The 21,372-nt window shown below is 38.1% G+C and overlaps 1 protein-coding gene across 11 annotated transcripts in view; it reads right to left on the bottom strand.

Annotated features, from left to right (window-relative positions):
- Nucleotides 1–21,372, bottom strand: part of BBS9 (Bardet-Biedl syndrome 9) — a 329,524-nt gene that overhangs the window by 159,445 nt on the left and 148,707 nt on the right. For 10 of the 11 annotated variants that reach the window (XM_013196009.3, XM_048075628.2, XM_066992255.1 and 7 more), the window contains one exon: nt 10,398–10,580. The exons of the other annotated variant lie outside the window; for it this stretch is intronic. In XM_013196009.3, coding sequence (XP_013051463.3) covers nt 10,398–10,580 — 183 coding nt within the window. The remainder of the gene's footprint in view (nt 1–10,397; nt 10,581–21,372) is intronic. 11 annotated transcript variants of the gene reach the window in all.

The following is a 21,372-nucleotide window of genomic DNA, read 5'->3' as shown; positions in this document are numbered from 1 at the left end:
GAATTCCTCCATTGTTGATATGGTCATGCCATAGGATAAAATACCAGGTTTACTTTTGATGTACCAAAACTATTTTAGCTCTATCGATGTCTCACTTCATTGGAAAAACCTGGAGAAGATGGCTGAAGAATGATGTCATTTTAACGTTCCTTGAATCTGAACTGGCCTGTCACTGTAATCCTAAAACAAAGTGTCTCACCATCTGTGCAGGTATGAGAGAATACTGGTATATCATTGTTAATCTAGGAAATTGAGACACAGAACCTTATCATTAACTGAAAGAAAATACTTTCATCTGCTAATTTGTAAATCATAGTAAAACAAAAAAAATGGCGCAGATTTTTTTCTGGGATGTTTTAACAAGATGTAAGATTTACATGACACATCTTCTCATGCTACCTAGTAATATCTTTCCTAATTCGAGAAGACAGATTACACAACATGAAAATGTGTAATAAATAAATAAATAAATAAAGGTTATCTAATAATGCCCAAAAAAATTATTTGGGGGGGGGGAGGGGGAATACATAGTTAGATATTACTGCTTTTGGTTTTGAAGTTGTTGATGGGTGTTCTTGGTTCTAATTCACAATCATAATGCATCAAAGATAGGATGGTTCAGTGATTAGGTCTTGATATACCCTCTTATTAATATTTGTGACTGTCAGCTATCTGAGGGAAATAATGTATTTTGCTGCATATCGTTATGGCATATGTTCAATATAAATCTAGAGCTTCATAAGATTATTGGGAGTATCTCCATCTTATTTTCTGAGAAAGTGATATGATACACTGCTGGCTTTTTTTTGTTTTGTTTTTAATTCAGGTATTATAATAATACTGCTGTTTTTGTTTTTTTTTTTAATTCAGATATTATATTAATATAGCACTGAATTATTTTTAAAGCAGTAATACAATATTCTTCATCACATAGCAAGAGTCTGCAGGTCTTTCAATTTGGATACCAAGAGAATCCTCTCATGACAATCTGCTTCTTTAAAAGAAACATCCCAAAAGAAAGATACACTGATTTTATAGATTTTATATATATATATATATATATATATATTTTAGTGTTAAGACTTTTTGGTGAACAACATTACCATAATCACCATAATGCACTACTCTTGTCATTAAGCAGTTTAGATGACAACTGATCTGTAATTCTGGTATGCAGCACATATTCAGTAATTATTACTACACTAAAATATTTCAGCTTCTCTCTGTACCTGAGCTAGATAGATAACACTTCCTGAACAAAGAGAAAATTTAGATGTTCGCATCACAGTATTACATAGAGAAAGATTTCTAATAACAGAAGCTCATTTAATCAATCACACAAAGGGCATGTCTCTTGGGACAACTGCAGTACTTCGCACAATATCCCAGTTAATTTTAAAGGAGAGAATACATATGCTGGAGCCAAACTAATCACACGGTTCTGCCTAGACTAATTTACACAAAGAAATAAGATAAGCCCACTGAAGTTTAACTTCAATATCTCTGAAATATAGAAGAATAAAGACACTGATAGATTGTTAGGTAAATTAATTCTAAAAGCGAACTTCTTATTTTTCATAATACATCTATCAGATATGTCAGATTCTCCCTTAATGTAAGGTTTATACCTAGCACGAATGCTTGTTCTGAGGTTTGATACAAGGGAATATAATTAAACTAGACAAGAATACAGTGATCCTTTCTGTCCTTAAAAAGTTTACAATTCATAACACATATCAAATCCCGTATCTGAACAATTCTTTAATTTTGTGCCATCTAGTTTTTTTTGTTGCTGTTTAGAAACTATATTCTTACTAGAAGTAAGCTTTAAAAAAAATCAAGAATAAAAAGCTTACGTCCCCTTCTTGCAAAATCTGGAAGTGACAAAATAAGATTTGGAAATACAATTGGACATAGCTGCTAGTCCTTTGAGGTGTAAAGCAAAGATTCATTGATTTTTTTAACACATAAATAGGCTTAACTGATCACACTAAACCTTTCTTTTCAAAACCAACAAGAATTTGCACTTTTTCTATTCTACCCATAGAATTCCCTGTGAAAAATAAACTCAGCTACAGGCAAGAATCACTTGCCAATTGTATACCTTGCCTCCAATTTTTTGCTGTTTGCCATAACATAATTTTCTTACTAAATAAAATTAACTGCAGGAAGAAAATAATACACAAACATCTAGAGGAATTGTGATAGTGCTTAAAAAATGTTGAGACTACCACCTCACTCTTCAAATCATCTCTTTCCCTTAAATTACTTACCACAAATATTTGATCTTTTGTTTCTAGACCTTATAAATTTCACAAGTAATCAATCCATTTGAAACCCTGCTTTTAAAGGGACCACAAATAAAAGCAAAGTAAAAATGGTTACCCAACAAATTGCACTACTTTAGTGGCTTTACAACTCCATGTCTTTCCCTCCACCTACTCTAACTGTCTCTGATGTAGCCTGGTCCCCCTGAAAGCAGTGGTCTGCTCAGCACTCTAACTCCCAAGTGAAAACACAAAAACGAAGAGGGCTGGAAGAAGATCCATTCCCTTACTTCTTTCATTCTCTAAGTTAAGTCACACATACATACCTGAGCAAAAGACATTGATAGGATCCAGGTACCGTGACTCCATTTTTAACCCCTGTACTGTACCTTTCCTGCCCATGGAGGAGTGAGAAATCTCATTCCTTCATCTTTCCCTCACTTGAGACTCTTATGTTGCCCTCAACCAAAACTAAGCTTCAGACAGGTTGACTTTCTTTTTATCTACTGAAAATTATGATTTTTAGCAAGAAAAGCTTGAGGTTCCTTCCCTTTATTTTAGTGATTACAGGTTGAAAAGCCACTAACATTTTGTTTCCACTCTTACTGGACTTCGATACTTGACCATATTTGAACGGTCTTTCTGAATAATACTGTTAAGTGGCTTTGCTTTCAGTAAGTAAAAGACTTGTTCACTAATTTTGATTTTTTTTAAATGATAGATAGCCATCATTTAATATATTTTTCCAATCTGGAAAGAAAGGAAACAAATTTCACATGCTTCTCCCCCTAAAATTACTTATTTTCAGATGCATTAACCATTTGGTTTCTGTACAGAAGAAGGGGAGAAAAGGGTATCTGCTATGAATTTGTCTGTTAAAAAAAAAAGAATTTGATACAACTATACGGGAATCTAGTTCCAAATTACCACTTGTCACTGCCTAACAGCTTGTGTTTTGTTTCTGCTGTTTTTTGTTTTGTTTGTTGTTTTTGGTTTGGTTTGATTGTGTCTTTTTTGGGTGGGAGGAAGGGTTGGTTGGTTGTTTAAAAGAAACAGAAAAAGTATTTACAAAGTATTTACAAATGATAAGTTGTGCTAGCACACTGTAAACAATATAATTTAAAATATTTCAGCCCACTTTAAAATATTTCTGTTACATAGCTGAAGATTTGCATTCCAAATATGGCTAAAAAGAACAAGGAGAGTATAGAAAATATGAGATACGTTAAAAAAAATATCTATTCCAGGTGTATTCTACCATGATTAAGACCCAGTTTGGTTTATACTTTAATTACAAAAATTATTGAAAAGTAACAATTTAATAGAAATTCTAAAAATTAGATCTCATGAAAACTTCTCTCCCCAACAATGTAATTATCAGCTCAAAGCTTCAACAGTTCTAAACATTAATTAACAATTTCAAGAAAAAAGTTGGATACCATTAGTTTTGACAGAATTAAACCTCTAGGAATTACAGAATTAATCTTTTCTTTAATCTTGAAAACTTTCAGTCAATAAAGGATTCTTTCCCCAAATTGCAATTTTCTTGAGAACTCTGCAATAAAACCTATCTACTACCATGCATAAAACATAGCAGACTACCTAGCTTTTCCACATTACCAATCTTTTCTTTTTCTAGTGGTTTACGTTCATATAGTCTTCTTACAGAAAGCATAGAGCCTTTTGATACTAACTCTGATGACTCTTCCAAGACACTCTGTGATTTTCTTATGACACCTTCTCTTTTTCATCATTGCCTGTAAGTGTACTTTTCTACTTTATCTATCAACACTGTAAAAAAGTAAATGTGGAGTCATTAACTTAAGTTTATTAAACTTAGATCACAGCGTCACTTAAACACACACATTTTAACCACAGGCATGTTTTTTCCTGCCCAATTTACAACTTCAGTAGGAAATTAAGATAGAATACAGACATTTACTTGGTTGCTCTGAAGCCAAGCCTAAATAAAAGCAGATGAAAGTGTACTTCGATGATAGTTTATAGTTATTATTAACTATAGCATCACAAATGTGAGGATAACAAGAAAGGGATGATTCTGAGCAATGAAAAGCATTTATGATATTACTTGGTAACACCATGAGAACTATGAAAATATTTATTCTTGAGTGAAGTTGATAGCTATATTGATGGTTATAGTGCTGAGGATCCGCCATCAGTTCTAAAATTAGAATGTTAATATTGACAGACATTTTCTCTCCTTGTAACATATTAAACAAAGAAAGTATTAATAGTTTAATAATCAGACATCTGAGCCAGTCAATCCAAACACCATGCAACTATTATATCAAAACTGTCACGTAGCATGAACTCCTTGAACGCTTTAAGTTAGTCTGGATAATTTCCTTCCCTTCCAAAAATGATTTTTGATTGTAAACATACACTCTATCACAAACTAATTTTTGAAAACTCCCTCAATATAACAAAGCTTGGTAAAAGGGTAATGACTGAAAAACATCCCTTTAGTAATCCAATGGTTGCCAGCGCCTACTTTAAGTTAATGACAAATATGCTAGTCTTGGAAAACAGTCAGCAACTCTCCTAAGAAAAATGAATTGTAGAATAAAATTTCTGATAAATCATTAATATTATTAGAGTGATCATAGCTTCTTTTGTCTCCAAAACAATTTTGTCAGATATTTCAATAGATAATAAAACCCACATAGGACTCTAAATTGGTATACTTTTTAAAGTGTAGTTTGCACGGAATTGTAACACTATGCTCTGAAACTGACAATATACATTTCTGTATTTTGAATATGGGTTTAATTTTAGTCCTGCAATAGTAACAAAGTAGATCGGGACAAAACTGCAGCTAAGTTCCTTGACAGATTAGCTCCTTATTTATCCCATTGGACAACAGCAAAGACTCAAGAAACCTCATGCAATTTCTGATGTTATGCTTCTCAGACTCTTCAGTGATTCTTCCATGAATTTTACAAACAGGGAATGTCCTCATATTTCCAGTATTAAACAAATGCAACACTTTTAGTCAGTTTAAACAAAGAAATACTATTTAGATGTTAGTTAGAAATTTATTGCTGGAAACAAAATGTATGACACTAAATATCTGTTACTCACAGAATTTACATTTAAGCTATTAGAAAATGCAAGAAAAAAGGGAAAAAGAAAGGTATTTTCAGAAACCTAAGGACCTTATCATCTAAATACAAGAGAAGAGACCAAGATTTCATTTTAAACAACTATTTTGAAAGCTTGTAGTATTTGCTTTATCTTTGTAGACAAGAAAATGAGATTTTACATGTTCTTAAAAGTTTATAGCAACAGAAAATTTATTTTAAAATAGTGACAATAGGAACTCAAAACACCTCTTTTTATTTGCTAAATATCTAACCAGAGTGGCGGAAAGGTCTAGAAAACAAGATGCAATCTTTTCTAAAAGGAATGGCATGTATGAGAATAATGTTGATGTTATGGTCAGAGAAGCATTTTGTTTTACAGTAAAAGTATATTCTAAACATTTCCCTTTGTTTAAAAAAAAAATAACACAACATTTTCATAGTTTACTGTTCACAAAGCAGAAAATATTCTGGAGAGGTACACTGCATCCAAACTGTCTTCTAACACATTCCATCCAAATAAAAATACAGCAAACTACTGTGCAGAATTGTTTGAGTAAATAAAAAATCCTTTAGAGTACTTTATTTCACTACAGTTCCACTCAACTGCTTGTAAGGAAACATGAACACTAGCTAGGAGCTTCTGTCCATAAATACTGTTGGTATGTCAGATTTCCCTCTTCCCTCCCCTGCTTAATTATACTTCTCCTTAAATTACATTCAGATTTCTGTGGTTCCATAACAACTTCAATGGCATGTATTTCAATATTTTGTAAAGGTTTCATTACCCATTTCCAGTCATTGCTGGTTTACATTTTTCATCCTGGCTGCTCTGCAGGATGCACATCTTAACAATATTTATGTGGGGTGTTACAGCTTTAATATGGAATATTGTGAACTACTATACTGAAACCACATTGAGTTATATATTAAAGTGATATCTTGTATTATATGATACACAACAGATTTCCCCATGATTTATCAAAAGATGTGTCAAAAAGCAATGTGATGTCTGATGGCAAAATAAAAGGGAGTCATGCAAATAATAGTTGTTTGGGCTTTTATGAGATTGATGTGAACCTTCCTGCAATTCTATTCATAAGAATACATACACCCCAGTTGTGCAGCTTGATTTACAGGTCTAAGTGAGCCAAAAGTCCAAAGCAAATCTCATCAAAACTGTTTTGCTTCGCCTGCTTGTCCTGGTTTCAGTTAGGACAGGATCATGGGTCAATATCATGTGAAGTACCAAAACATACTTTTTTTTCCCCACACAGTTGAAACTGTAGATAATGCGAAGTTCACTTAGATCTTCGCACAGACTTTCCAAATGACAATAAACCATTTTAAGTGTTCAAGGTACGTATTAAAATCTTAGCTCACTGTACATTGCAAAAACCCTACACAGAGCAGTAAAGATAGTGTACTTAGATTTTTTTTTCTTATACATAATTCATCTATGAAAACAGTTATGCAATATATTTTAAATTTTGAATACCTAAAAGAAACATTGAGAAGTGTAAGTACCACTACAGCTTGTTTCTCTTGTAAGTTTAAATACTGTTTAAGTACTTTAATCTAGAACCCAGTGGAAAGACTATACTTGAAACTAACTGGACATTGACTCTAGTTCTTATAAGTTTAAAACATTCCTTAATTTCACTAAAGCAGTATGATGAGCTGGGGACCTTATATCAAGACAGAATGCGGCAGTCTTTTTACATATATATACATGCACACAGACTGTTCTCCAGATTTTGCACATAATCTCACACAGTCATACCAATTACATGAGAGAAAAATTTGCAAGATACCTACACAATGTAGGACTATCTATGCATGGTTTGGAAAATATAAGCAAGTTATCTTTATATAGTACTTTATTGGGATCATTTTCACCCACTACATATACAAGTGTAAAAACACTGAAAACAAAGTATGGCCAACACTTAATTAATAGATTCAATACACCATATTACTGTGCGTACTTGTCTATTACAGTTATCATATTGGAATGTGTGCATGTGAATACACAAGCATGTACTTATATTACATAGCATTTGTATTAGTGTCTTTAAAAAAATAGAATTATTCTGTTAGTACTAACAACTAGACAGAAGCTAAGACAAGCTAAACTTAAGCAAGAAAATCTTACTTGGCTTGATAAGGAAGGATTGGTTGAATAGGAATTAACTGCTATTACATATATGCCAACACAATCATTGGTCACAGCCAACATGTGATCACGAGGGGACCGTCCTGTTGAGCAAACTTAATTTCCTTTTATGACAAGGTCACCTACTGAGGTGACCAAGTCAATTGATGTAAATCTGAAATCTTTTTGGAATTCAGCAAAGCTTACAATACCATTTTTCATACTATCTTTCTGGACAAAATGCCCAGCATACAGCTACATAGATAGGTGAACACAGTAGGTGAACAATTGGCTTAAGAGCTGGAAGGAACCCACAAGGATCATTGAGTCCAAGACAGGTCAGGCTCAAAGGGCTATGGTAAATGGAGTAACATCAAATTAGTGGCCAGTCACTAGTGGGGTTCAGCAAGGCTCCATTTAGGGGCAGTGCCCTTCAATGTTCTTATAAATGATCTGGATGCAGGACTTGAATATATATTAAGTTTGCATACAACACTAAATTAGAAAAAGCTGTTGACTCCCTTGAGGGTAGAGAGGCCTTTCAGAGACATCTTGAGGCTGGAGAGCAGCCACATGGAAAAGGATCTGAGGGTTTTGGTCGATGTCAAGTTGAATATGACTCAACGGTGTGCCCTGGCAGCCAAAAGGGCCAACCATGTCCAGCCAAAAGGGCCAACCGTGTCCTGGGGCACATCAAGCATGGCATTGCTAGACAGTTGAGGGAAGGGACTGTCCCACTCTGATCTGTACCATTGCAGCCTCAGCTCCAGAACAGTGTGCAGTTTTGGGTGGCACAATGTGAGAAAGGCATAAAACTACTAGAGAGTGCCCAAAGGACGGCTACAAAGATGGTGAATGATTTAGGGGGCAAGATGTACGAGGAGCAGTTGAAATCACCTGGATTGTTCAGCCCAGAGAATAATAGACTGAGTCTCACTCATGGTGGCGTGCAGCTTCCTCACGAGGGGAATGGAGGGGCAGGCACTGAGCTCTCCTGTCTGGGGACAGCAACAGGACCCAAGGGTATGGCCTGGAGCTGCGACAGGGGAGGCTCAGGCTGGTTATTAGGGAAAGGTTCTGCACCGAGAGGGTGGTTGGGCACTGGGACAGGCTCCCCGGGGAAGGAGTAATGGCACTGAGTCTGTCAGAGTTCTAGAAGTGTTTGGAGAATACTTTCAGACATAGGGTTTGAATTTTAGGTGGTCCTGTGTGGAGCCAGGAAGCTGAAATCAATGATCCTTGTGTGTCCATTCTAACTCAGGATATTGTAAGATTCCGGGATTTTGTGATGTGAAGGTGGATACTAAGCAACTATAGATACTACCTATACTACCATCTATGTAGATACAGATACTACCAGAAAGCAAATTCATCACTGTAGTGATATACTAATACTTATATACTAAGAGTATAGCAATAACTGACAATAGTAGTGATTACAAGTAGTAGAAAGACACATCATGATAGTAAAAATCAGTTAATGTGACATTGGAGCAAAGCTCCAACCCCTTTTAGGAGGAAAAAATAAATAAATAAATAACACTAAAAGGCAACGCGAACACTAGGAAAAGAGAATCACACATAGTGCAGGAAGCATCTCAGAGGAAAGAAGCTACATTTAGTGTAAAAATCAGGCTCTTTTTATACCAATGAGACATAAGAGGGTGTAGGACACCACAACTTCAGCTAACCGAGAGAGGACAGAGGTGGCGGGCACATGTGGGAGACTCAAGGATGGGAAGTCACTTGGGGGACAGGAAATCATCATGGGAATGGGAAAGCCTGGGTAATGGGAGAAGGCATAAAGGTAACCATGCCTCAACGGGAAAAAGGCTGACAGAAAAAGTCTCCTGAACCTGGGGCAGAAGCAAATGCCTGCCGGCCTGAAAAGTGCCAGCCTGGGAGCCGTACCACAGGATACAGTGCTTCAGGAGCGGACTGCTCCAGCATGGGCTGCTCTTCACGGGCTGCACTTCAGATACTGCATGGGCTCTCCACATGCTGCAGCCTCCTTCAGGCTGCATCCTCTTACTCTTGCGCTGGTCCTCAACAGGCTGCAACATGGCGATCTGCTCCAACACATAACACAGGCTACAAGTGGACAGCCTACTTCACCATGTTCCTCTCCACAGCCAGTAGTGGAACTGCTCTGGCACCTGGAGCATCTCCTGCCTCCTCCTTCACTGACCTTGGTGTCTGCAAGGCTGTTCCTCTCACATTTCCTCAGTCCTGTCACCCATATGCTGTGTGCAGCATTTTGGAGTCTTTTTTAAATATGTTAGCACAGAAGTGCCACCACTGTGCATGGAAGTGCCAGCCTCGGCCAGCAGAGGTTCCCTTTTGGAGCTACCTGGAACTGGATCTTCTCTGAAACGGAGCAGCTCTTGGTCTTTTACCACAGAAGTCACCCATGCGGCCCCCACACTACTGAAATGTTGCCACATAAACCCAAAACAGATGCTGGGATATGATGTTGGTACTTGAGGCTGGGAGATGAGGCAGCAACAATGAGGCTGCAACATGACAGTGAGATGTGAGGCTGGGACATGAGGCTGCAAGCTGAATGAGTGCATTCAGAGAGCAACAGACATTTTACGGCTGGCCAGGGCCATCAGCAAGCGCAAGCATCTGTGGCGTGGCTGTGACTGCACCATTAAGCAAGATGTTCTATGATTCTAGACTATCTTCTCATGAACCCTTCTGTTACTTAGTTCTACTTTTCTAATTCACTGTGAAACCGTACAGGTTGCATTACACACCTACTTGATCACTTCAAAGAACCATCTTCAACAAAGAGCACAGACAAACATGTAAATTTAAGCTCTTAAACTCTTTTAAATATGCATTTTTCAAGTAATTCTTAGAGATTCTTACCAGCTCTTGTGTATCTTCTGCTAATGGCAAAAATGCAGCTTCCATAATAGCAATTTGGTCAGCGTTGAGTTTCTGCCACAGACTGATCAGCATAATCACCAGATGGGTGGCACTTTTCAACTTTGTAAATGCCTGGAACATGTTGGCTTGATTTTTTTCTGCTGCATCTGCTAGAGCTATTACCTGCAAAAATTACAAACTTCTGTTAAGTATAATTTCTACCATCCATGAACACTCAACACTGAAATTACATTTGGCACACTCTTCTTTTTTTTGTAGAATATCCTGAGGAATTCTGTCTTCCATAAACAAAAACCACAGAGTATTACGTGAGTTATCATTTATCTAGATTTTTCCTTTGCATACCCAAGGTCATTTCAAGTACAGATGGCAATATAATTAATCTATCTAGTACTGCAACCAATGTAGAAAGGATTCTGTTTAGTGTGTATTCTTAAGACATTCCTGATATTGATCCTCATCATGCCACATAACACAGGATAACCAACTAACTTTCAGGTTTATACCACACAACGCTAATCCCTGTATGACCAGCAAGCCTACTGTATTAATCAAAAGCAATACATTGATTTTATTCCACTAAAAATGCAATATATTATTATTTCCACATGAGAGCCATCTGTAACTTTATTAATTCCCAGATCTCTCCATGTTTTGCACTAGTTGTTTCAGCATTTATGTCAAAAAGTAAACACTATGGATCGTGTTTATGACAGCAATACTGCTTTAACATAACTGCCATAGATTTTGAAAGAATTTTTAAAATAAAGTAAAATGGCAGATTCATCTCTTGTAAGATGGTAGGATAGTTTGACTGAGTACTTCAAGATGGTGGGAAAAGCAGAAGAGCTATTATATGACATTTTACTCATTTCAGAAACAACATGTCATTGTAGATAATACTGTCGACTCACAGCATTATGAATCACAGAATTACAGAGTTGAAGGGTTTGGAAGCGACCTCAAGAGATCATTGGGTCCAACCCCCCTGCCAAAGCAGGTTCCTTAGAGCAGGCTGCCCAGGTAGGCGTCCAGATGGGTCTTGAATATCTCCAGAGAAGGAGACTCCACAACCTCCCTGGGCAGCCTGTTCCAGTGCTCCGTCACCCTCATCGTGAAGTTTTTTGCATATTGGTGCGGAACTTCCTGTGCTCCATTTCATGGCCATTGCCCCTTGTCCTGTCCCCACAAACCACTGAAAAGAGGTTGGCCAAAGCCTTCTGTCTCCCACACTTCAGGTATTTATAAACATTAATAAGATCCCCCCTCAGTCTTCTTTTCTCAAGGCTGAACAGACCCAGGTCTCTCAGCCTTTCCTCAGAGGGAAGATGCTCCAGGCCCCATATCATCTTTATGGCCCTCTGCTGGACTCTTTCTAGCAGATCCCTGTCTTTTTTGTACCGGGGAGCCCAGAACTGGACACAGTACTCCAGGTGAGGCCTGACCAGGGCAGAGTAGAGGGGGAGGATCATCTCCCTTGACCTGCTGGCCACGCTCCTTTTAATGCATGCCAGGATCCCATTGGCCCTCTTGGCCACCAGGGCACATTGCTGGCTCATGGTCAACTTGTCATCCACTGTGACCCCCAGGTCCTTCTCCTCAGAGCTCCTCGCCAACAGGTCTCCCCCCAGCATGTACTGATACATCCAGTTGTTCCTTCCCAGGTGCAGAACTCTACACTTGCTCTTACTAAACCTCATTTGGTTTCTTCCTGCCCTTCTCTCCAGCCGGTCCAGATCTCGCTGAATGGCAGCACAGCCTTCTGGCGTGTCAGTCACTCCTCCCAGCTTCGTGTCATCGGCGAACTTGCTGAGGGCAGACACTACTCCCTTGTCAAGATCGTCGACGGAGATGTTGAACAGAACCGGACCCAGTACCGACCCCTGGGGAACGCCGCTAGTCACAGGTCTCCACCCAGACTCTGCACCGCCGATCACCACACTTTGAGCTCAGCCGGTCAACCAGTTCTCAACACACCTTACTGTCTACTCATCTATACCACACTTTCACAGCTTTTCTAGCAGGATGTCGTGGGAGACAGTAACAAAAGCCTTGCTAAAATCAAGGTAGATAACATCCACTGCTCTCCCCCCGTCTACCCAGCTGGTGATGCAATCATAGAAGGCAACGAGGTTGGTCTAGCACGACGTCCCCTTGGTGAATCCATGCTGACTACTCCTCATAACATTCTTCTCTTCCAATTGCTTGGAGATGGCATCCAGCACAAGCTGTTCCAACACCTTTCGAGGGACAGAGGTGAGACTGACTGGTCTGTAGTTTCCTAGATCCTCTTTCTTGCCCTTCCTGAAAACCGGAGTGACATTGGCTATCCTCCAGGCTTCAGGCACCTCTCCTGTGTTCTCCAGGACCTTTCAAAGATGATAGAGAGTGGTTCGGCAATCACCTCTGCCAACTCACTTAGCACACGTGGATGCATCCCATCGGGGCCCATGGATTTGTGTACGTTGATCCCACTCAGACGCTCCCGAACCACTCCCTCATCAACCAGGGGGAGCTCTCCATTTCCCAGACCCTTTCTCCTCCCTCCAGGGTCCAGGGTCCAGGAGTCCTGGGGGGGGGGGGGGGGGGGGGAGGGAGGGAGTCCTTGAAGCAAAGACTGAAGCAAAGAAAGCATTCAGTATCTCCGCCTTCTCGGCATCTCCCATTACCAGGACACCCCCCTCGTTCAGCAAGGGACCCACATTATCCCTAGTCTTCCTTTTACCGTTTACATACTTAAAAAGACCCTTCTTATTATCCTTTATCTCTTTTGCAAGCCTCATTTCTAGATGGGCTTTAGCCTTCCTCATCGCGTCCCTGGAGGCCCGGACAACACTTCTATACTCCTCCCAAGAGGACAGGCCCTTTTTCCACATTTCATAGACCTTCCTCTCCCTTTTGATTTTGTTGATGAGTTCCTTGCTCATCCACGTGGATTTCCTGCCCCCCTTCCCCAATTTCCTACTCTTAGAGGTGAAAAAGGACGTTTTTGAAAAACATTGCTAAGAATCCATTCTTTCTTGAAACACAATGGTTAGACATTTTTGTCACTACTGAAAAGCAAAGACGAAAGTGATTTCAATATTCAATTGCTATAATTTCAATATGTCAACAATGGATTTGCCAGGGTACTTGCACTGAATTACTTCAACTACAGGAAAGGAACAAGGGTTAGTGGCTTGTCCAAGGGTGGGAGCACAACTTAAGAGACCTGTTCTCTTGAATGACACCAGATCTTAGTGTTGCCCAAATAATGGCTAGCAGCAATACACATTGTCTTCGCTGTCATTTAAATCAACACAAAACACTTCCCCTGAACCACTTTCCCCTTTTTATTTATCTGCAAAATAAAGTAGTATGTGCTTGACTGGAGTTGTGAAAGGCCTCATAAATGCAGTTAAATTTTAATTAGTATTACATTATTATTATTATTATATTTAATTAGTATTACAACAGAATTTACATAGTAAAATTTGCAGAGCTGGATCCATTAACATTTGGCAACAGTAAGAAAATGAAAATACTATACAACGCAATTTCAGCCTGGAAACGAAGCCAACCAGCTGTTAGCATTTGGTGGAGGAAAACTATTTTTAAATCTGCAACACTGGCATTAGAGATGTGTGTGTTCCCTCAAAGTTCCCATGTGACTGGGAAGATAAAGGCAACAGAGAATTTCGGGGAACTATAAATATCACAGAATCACAGAATCGTCTAGGTTGGAAGAGACCTCCAAGATCATCTAGTCCAACCTCTGCCCTAACACTAACAAGTCCTACACTAAACCATATCACTAAGGGCTACATCTAAACGTCTTTTAAAGACCTCCAGAGGCATTTCAAACAAAATGAGTTGATAACTTTTGTTTTGGATTGTAAAATGTAGCATTTCCAAATAAAATGGAGAACCCACAGAACACTTATGAATCCAAACACTACATAAATCAGAGCTGAGTAACAAGAAAGGAAAACAAAATACCACCTAACCATAGTACGCTATGCTGGGTTAGAAACTGGCTGGATAGCCGGGCCCAGAGAGTTGTGGTGAATGGAGTCAAATCTGGTTGGAGGCTGGTCACAAGTGGAGTCCCCCAGGGCTCGGTACTGGGGCCGGTCCTCTTTAATATCTTTATCGATGATCAGGATGAGGGGATCGGTTGCACCCTCAGTAAGTTTGCAGATGACACCAAGCTAAGTGCGTGTGTCGATCTGCTCGAGGGCAGGAAGGCTCTGCAGGAGGATCTGGATAGGCTGGACCGATGGGCTGAGGCCAACTGTATGAAGTTCAACAAGGCCAAGTGCCGGGTCCTGCACCTGGGGCGCAACAACCCCAAGCAGAGCTACAGGCTGGAGGATGAGTGGCTGGAAAGCTGCCTGGCAGAGAAGGACCTGGGAGTATTGGTTGATAGTTGGCTGAATATGAGCCAGCAGTGTGCCCAGGTGGCCAAGAAGGCCAACAGCATCCTGGCCTGTATAAGAAGCAGTGTGGCCAGCAGGTCTAGGGAAGTGATTGTGCCCCTGTACTCGGCTCTGGTGAGGCCGCACCTCGAGTACTGTGTTCAGTTTTGGGCCCCTCGCTACAGGAAGGACATGGAGGTGCTCGAGCGAGTCCAGAGAAGGGCGACCAAGCTGGTGAGGGGTCTGGAGAACAAGTCTTACGAGGAGCGGCTGAGGGAGCTGGGCTTGTTCAGCCTGGAGAAGAGGAGGCTCAGGGGAGACCTCATCGCTCTCTACAGTTACCTTAAAGGAGGCTGTAGAGAGGTGGGGGTTGGTCTGTTCTCCCACGTGCCTGGTGACAGGATGAGGGGGAATGGGCGAAAGTTGCGACAGGGGAGTTTTAGGTTGGATGTTAGGAAGTACTTCTTTACCGAAAGGGTTATTAAGCATTGGAACGGGCTGCCCAGGGAGGTGGTGGAGTCACCATCCCTGGAGGTCTTTAAAAGACGTCTAGATGTAGAGCTTAGCGATATGGTTTAGTGGAGTACTTAGTGTTAGGTCGGAGGTTGGACCCGATGATCTTGAGGTCTCTTCCAACCTAGAAATCTGTGATACTGTGATAGTTAGGTGAAGTGGGAAATTAATCCCTAACAGTGAAAAACCATGTAACATACATCGCTTTGAGGAAAGCAATAGTATCACAGCCATGAGTCACCTGATGCAAACATGCCTGCATTACTTTTGCTCAGATGAAAAACCTGGTGTTCTGTCTGCCTCATGTTCTACATGAGGTACAGTTCCACAGTATGCTTGCTTTTCAGCAGTTAAGGGTGACAAAGCCGTGTGACAAATGCACCACTGCACAGTACCCTACATGAAGTTGTAACTGATCACTGTAACCGTTAATTGTGTGCATTAATCAGCTCAATCTTTCACAGAAGACAAACAGCAAGAGCAGACAGTCTCTGAACAATAAATTCAGAATTCTTGGAATTTGGAATAAAGGCAAGCTAAATGTATCCTCCTTTTGGATAAAACTCAGCTAATATCAGTAAGGCTGAAGGCAAATATTATTATGCTTGTGTGACAACTACCTGAACACCGCTAACACAAGAGGAAAAGGACACCTTCTAGACTGAGTCACTCATGAATTCCCAGATCATCTCTCACTCTGTCCTACACTTAAAACTTATATTGTACTGTATACCTCAGAAGCATAAATAAAGAAAAGTTACTACATGGTGTTTTACTTTAAGGAGTCTTCAGAATTTGCTTTCTTTCTATTTTAGTAATTATAAACAAAGGAGATGCTCACCTTTTGATAGGCTATAAAACAAATATGTCCCAGTACTCCCAAACAACACCTAATACAAAAAAAAAAACCTAAGTTGTTTTCAAAGCAGCCTCATAAATAAAAAATAAAAAATAACACCATACACACCAGAAAGAACAACTGTCAAAAAATATCTTTGGCATGAATTTTTACAGTTCAATGTGTTTAGTTAACATGTATTTTATTATCTTTGTAAACAGATCTATTAAAAATAAAAAGAAAAAAAAAAGAAAGGGAAAGGGGAAAGGAAATCTCTCCCTGTGTCTCTCACTTCTTCATGAGTTAGGTATAGAAATATATTGTAATTGGTGGTCCCAACTGTAGTTTAATGGCAAAGATTTTAGTCCAACTAAAAATTATCAAGTAACAAGTCTGTCTATATTGCATAAGCCCTATCATTGCTTAATAGACTTTTTCCTTTTCCTTTTTTCTTAAAAACAAAGTTGTCAAACAAAAAGAAAGCTAAAAAGCTAAAAAAAAAAGCTAAAAGACAAACTTCTTTCTTAAAGTAGGGGAAGACTGAAAGGTGGCTGAAAAAAAAAAAAGACCTAAGAGGTATAAAAATGTCTTGAAAGTACAGTATTTAATATATATCTTTACAACTGATCAAAAGTTGTTTTTCATTTGCAGCCTTTTTTGCTTAAATTTTTCTTACCAAATTCTCACTCTGTTTCAATACAACCATCTACAGCAAAGGACAGTTAAAAAGTTATTAATAGAAGTATGCTGTTAAATGGAAAGAGAACTAGACAAGAACTAGTCCCTAAATTAACATCATACTTTTAAAATATTTTTATTAAATTTCATATTCGCAGTTGGCAAAAGGTAGGCCTGAAATCCAGAAGCCTTTCTATGAGCTCTTGAGAACTTCACCCACCAACGCTATTAGCAAGATTCAATTACAGTAACTTCCAAATGCAGAACATTTCTCATGTTTTCAGCATAAAGTGCTCAAGCAGAAGGACTTCTTTCCATTCTTATTTCATTGCTAAGACAACCTTATAAGATGACAAAGCATTTGCAAAGTTTAAATTAAATTGAAAGGTGATTCAAGTTTTTAAAATAAATAAATTAATCCAATATTAGTGCAGTGTTTAACATCCAGCAGTAACTCTTCAAAATTAGTAATCCCATTTGAAAAAGTCTTGCAACATACCCACTCTTCTATATACAGAAAAGTTCCCTGAAGCAATAATGAACATAACTCTCCCACAATCATTCCAATAATATGAATATATATATATAGAAATACAATTCCAAAAATACAAAAGGCCTTATTAGCTGGCTATGAAATCTAAGAAAACTTTGAAAAAAAAAAGTAAAGGGTAAGAAATGAGCATGACGTTTCACACAGTTTTCTTTTGAGTGGGTAGTATATTTTCTTGGAGACCTGAATACCATAGGGACTGAAGACTCTCACAGGTTTTATGCCAGATTTCAAAATGGAGAACAGGAAATATGACTGACAATTTGTTTTTCTTTTTGAAAACAGCCAAGGAAAACATAACTGTTCACCACTGGTGAAGCTTTAGCCAACTGCTCTTATTCTCATTTATTTCTATCTCACAGGGTTCAGCTTCTAGCAAATTTGAAGCATCTTCATTTTCAGCAGAAATCAGTTTTGAAGACGGCAGAGATTTGGCATTTAAGGAAAAACAGGATATCTTTACATTTCATACATCATATTGAGGAGGGTCTTCTATGCAAAATTTGTTAAAACAGGAAAAATAGCACCAGAAGTGTAATTATTTTGAAATTGACATGGGGTGATGAATTATCAACACAATTATAATGTAGTAAACTAATCCACAGTAAACTAATCCATAACTATATTAAAGCTTCTATATCTAGCTTTAGAAGAAGGTTATTTCATAGTAAGGAAGAGTTATTCAAGCATAAACAGTGATCACAAGCTCACAGGTCTCTTCTGACAGTTGTTCTAAATTTAATATGGAATTATTTATTATAAGGTACATAATTGATCCAACCCCTTCAACTATTTTTTAAATAAAAGTAGATCCTCATAAAATAAGGCTTTAATGCACATAAAGCATAAAAACCAAAGCTGAATTCCCAAGATGACTACTTAGATATTCCTATTGTAACTGGACATTTAGTACTATTCTACTACACCGTTTCCTAGGTACATTTTTTTTTTATTAAAAAAAAAAAAAGGAAATAAAATTCAGCAGCTAAAACTAAAACAAGAATATTTGTTTTGTGGTTTTAAGAGGTCTCCATCACATATCTTAGTTCACATGGAACAAGCCAGCATTTAAAGTCCTCTTTTTTTTTCCCCTCTTACAAGCCCTTTTGTTACCAGATGTTATGCAGTCATATACCAAAGCTAAGGCACCAGCAAAGCAAACCTTTAGAATGGATACGACAACATGATAGCAATCACATCAGTTTAAATAATAAAATCCTGAATATCCCTTATTCTGGGAGAAAACTATTTTCTTGCAGGCAATTCTCACAGCAGTTTACAAAGTAACCAAATGCTGATTAGCAGACCATCTCACTCAATGAGCATTGTGCACACAGCTTTTGACAAGTGACCAAAGCTTTATGGAATGCACGCAAAGATATCCATGTCAGATAGTGATCTTTATCAAGCACTCTGTCACCAGAAGGAATAATCATGTCACTCCCACAAGGAAGCACTTTACCATTGCAGCATTCCAACAGCACCGCAGTGCGTATGTCAGAGCGTGCATTAGGATCGAGTACCTCAGACCACAATTATCCCACACAGATATGAATGTCCCTGCTAGCACTAACCATGACCAAAGTTTTTGAAACTGTGACTTAGGCCCACCATGATGACAACAACGCACCAGTTCACATAGGCACCAAATATTGGACTTCCAAGTGAAGCCCAGCAACCCTGATCTGTAAAGAGAGCAGAGAGATGAAAGAGGTACATTATGAGCCATGGCTAGTTATCTGGATGCACTCAGCTACCCTGCAAAATGAGCATGAAATTACTGATCATCACAAGTAGTTACTACAGTGATCTGGAAACTATAACTCGTGTTAATTAAATACTCAAGATTGCAGGGGAAGTTGTTTGTTGTTATTTGTGTGTGTTTGTTGTTTCCTTCTATGTTAAATCCCCAACAGAATTATCACTAACAGCTCTACTGAACCTTTTTCTTACCTGGAACCTGCCAAGTAGCAATATCATCTACAAGCACAACACAGGTTACAGATTAAGACAGCAGACAAACATTCTTTGAAAGCCAAATGCATGCAGAGTCCTCTTTTGAGTCTCCACATATAATAAAGCTGAGATATAATACCTCATTTTAGGAATTGGTGACAATGATGTTAATAAGGACATAAAGTAGCTGTCTTTTCAACTATGCAAAGACATAATTGTATGACTATGGACAATTCAAAATAGGAAAAAAACTTTAACCTTCTCTTTTTCCTCTTTAGAAAACTCAGTAAGACAGGCTATAATTTTGTCTTCACAAGTTTATATTTCCCCAGCTTTTATCTGTACCAGTATACTCCATTTTTACCAGAAAGTTTTTTGAAGTTTATTGCAAAATATTTGGTGGGTTCACAACCCCAGCCACCTGAGTACAGTAAAAAAAGGTACTTGATTGTTAATACGTTTAAAAACAAATTAAAACCCTGATCAATCAATAACACCTTACTCCACAGGAAATCTCTATTTTTACTGGATAAAGTATCTAGACAAGCATTGCTAGCAAAATCCAAGCATGAAGAAAGACTTGGTTACCTCTACATTAGAGAAGTTTACGATCTAATTAAATAGAGCATATTCATATTCCCCTGGGTCTAAACATGTTACTCTTCATATAAAAATTAATGTTGAAAAATTTTCTATATTAACAATACATCACTTTGTTGCATCACTTTTGCCAGTTTACTGGTTTTATTTAAGCACTTCTTAGCATTTTATACTGCTACCCATCGTTATCTAAGCTTCCTTGTTTAAATCCACAGTAACAGAAAAGAAGAATTCCAGTATTTCTTCTGCCTAAATTAAGTTTAATTACTAAAGTATTTAAACTTGATTACTTGATTTTTCTCTCTTTGCTTGATTTTTTTAAAAGGAGTTTAGTGCTTTAAAAGCCAGATAAATTAGTATGGTTTATAAGAACACATAGAAACAAAACTATTTAAATACCTAACACCTCACCTGTTCCTGGTAGTCTATCCACAGGTAAATATTGCAGCCCATTTTTTCAGATGGGGAAAAAAATATTTCACGAAGGAATGCTACAAACATAGTATATTCCAAAATACATATGATACTTTCCAACACATTTAGAAGCCAATTCTACACTGTAAATCCAAATTTAGAAGGGGAGTTATAAAATTAGTAGCTTATCTGAGCAAAATATCATCTGGTACAAATTACTCAAAACCCCAAGAAGCCAATGAGTTACAATGCATCCTTTACTTACCCCTTCAAAACAAAAGTTCCATTTAAGCATAGCGATGTGCCAAATAACACACAGATATGTCAAAGAATCACTGATAGTCAATGAACATTGAAGAGAGTTTCACTGAGAAGCTGTGGTTGAACTGGCAGCAGTGTATTAAAAAAAAATACAGCCAAGCATTAGCTAAATGGAGACAGAGAGATGGAGAGCTTGGTTTGTATCACCAAATATATGGTATTAAGTAAAGATTAAAAAAATATTTTACAACAAAGAAACAAACTTTACACAGCAAAACCTCATGCTTAGTATATTAAATAAGCTGTGAACCAAAGCAAATGGTTTAAAAAACTAACAAGGGCCTCTGCCTGCAAGTTTTTCATTTTATTTCAGTCTAATGGGACCTGTGGATGGCCAGGAAATCAAGAGAGACCCATTAGGTCCTGCTTCTGCAAAAATTCACATACAGTGAAGCTCAGTGGACAAAATCAAAGCTTACTAAGGCTAGTGGGAATGCTGCATTGATCTAGCAAGGGCAGGATTTCATCCTTTTAAAGGGGACTACTTCTTAGCATGTTTAGCCACATGCACCCAGAGGAAAAAAAGTTTGCAGAATGTTAGATATCAAAGTAGTTTTAGAAATCTAGATAATATAATAGTTTTGAATAAATCCAGAAATTGTCGTTGCTTGTCGAAGCAATACAGTAAATCAAGTATCTCTCTCCTAAATCAGGCTTGCCTCACGCTTATGTTTTATTGTAAAAATT

The sequence above is a fragment of the Anser cygnoides genome, chromosome 2 (genome assembly GCF_040182565.1).
Source record: "Anser cygnoides isolate HZ-2024a breed goose chromosome 2, Taihu_goose_T2T_genome, whole genome shotgun sequence".
NCBI lineage: Eukaryota > Metazoa > Chordata > Aves > Anseriformes > Anatidae > Anser > Anser cygnoides.
Note: the sequence above shows the minus strand (reverse complement) of the source record. Positions and strands in the feature narration are given on the sequence as shown.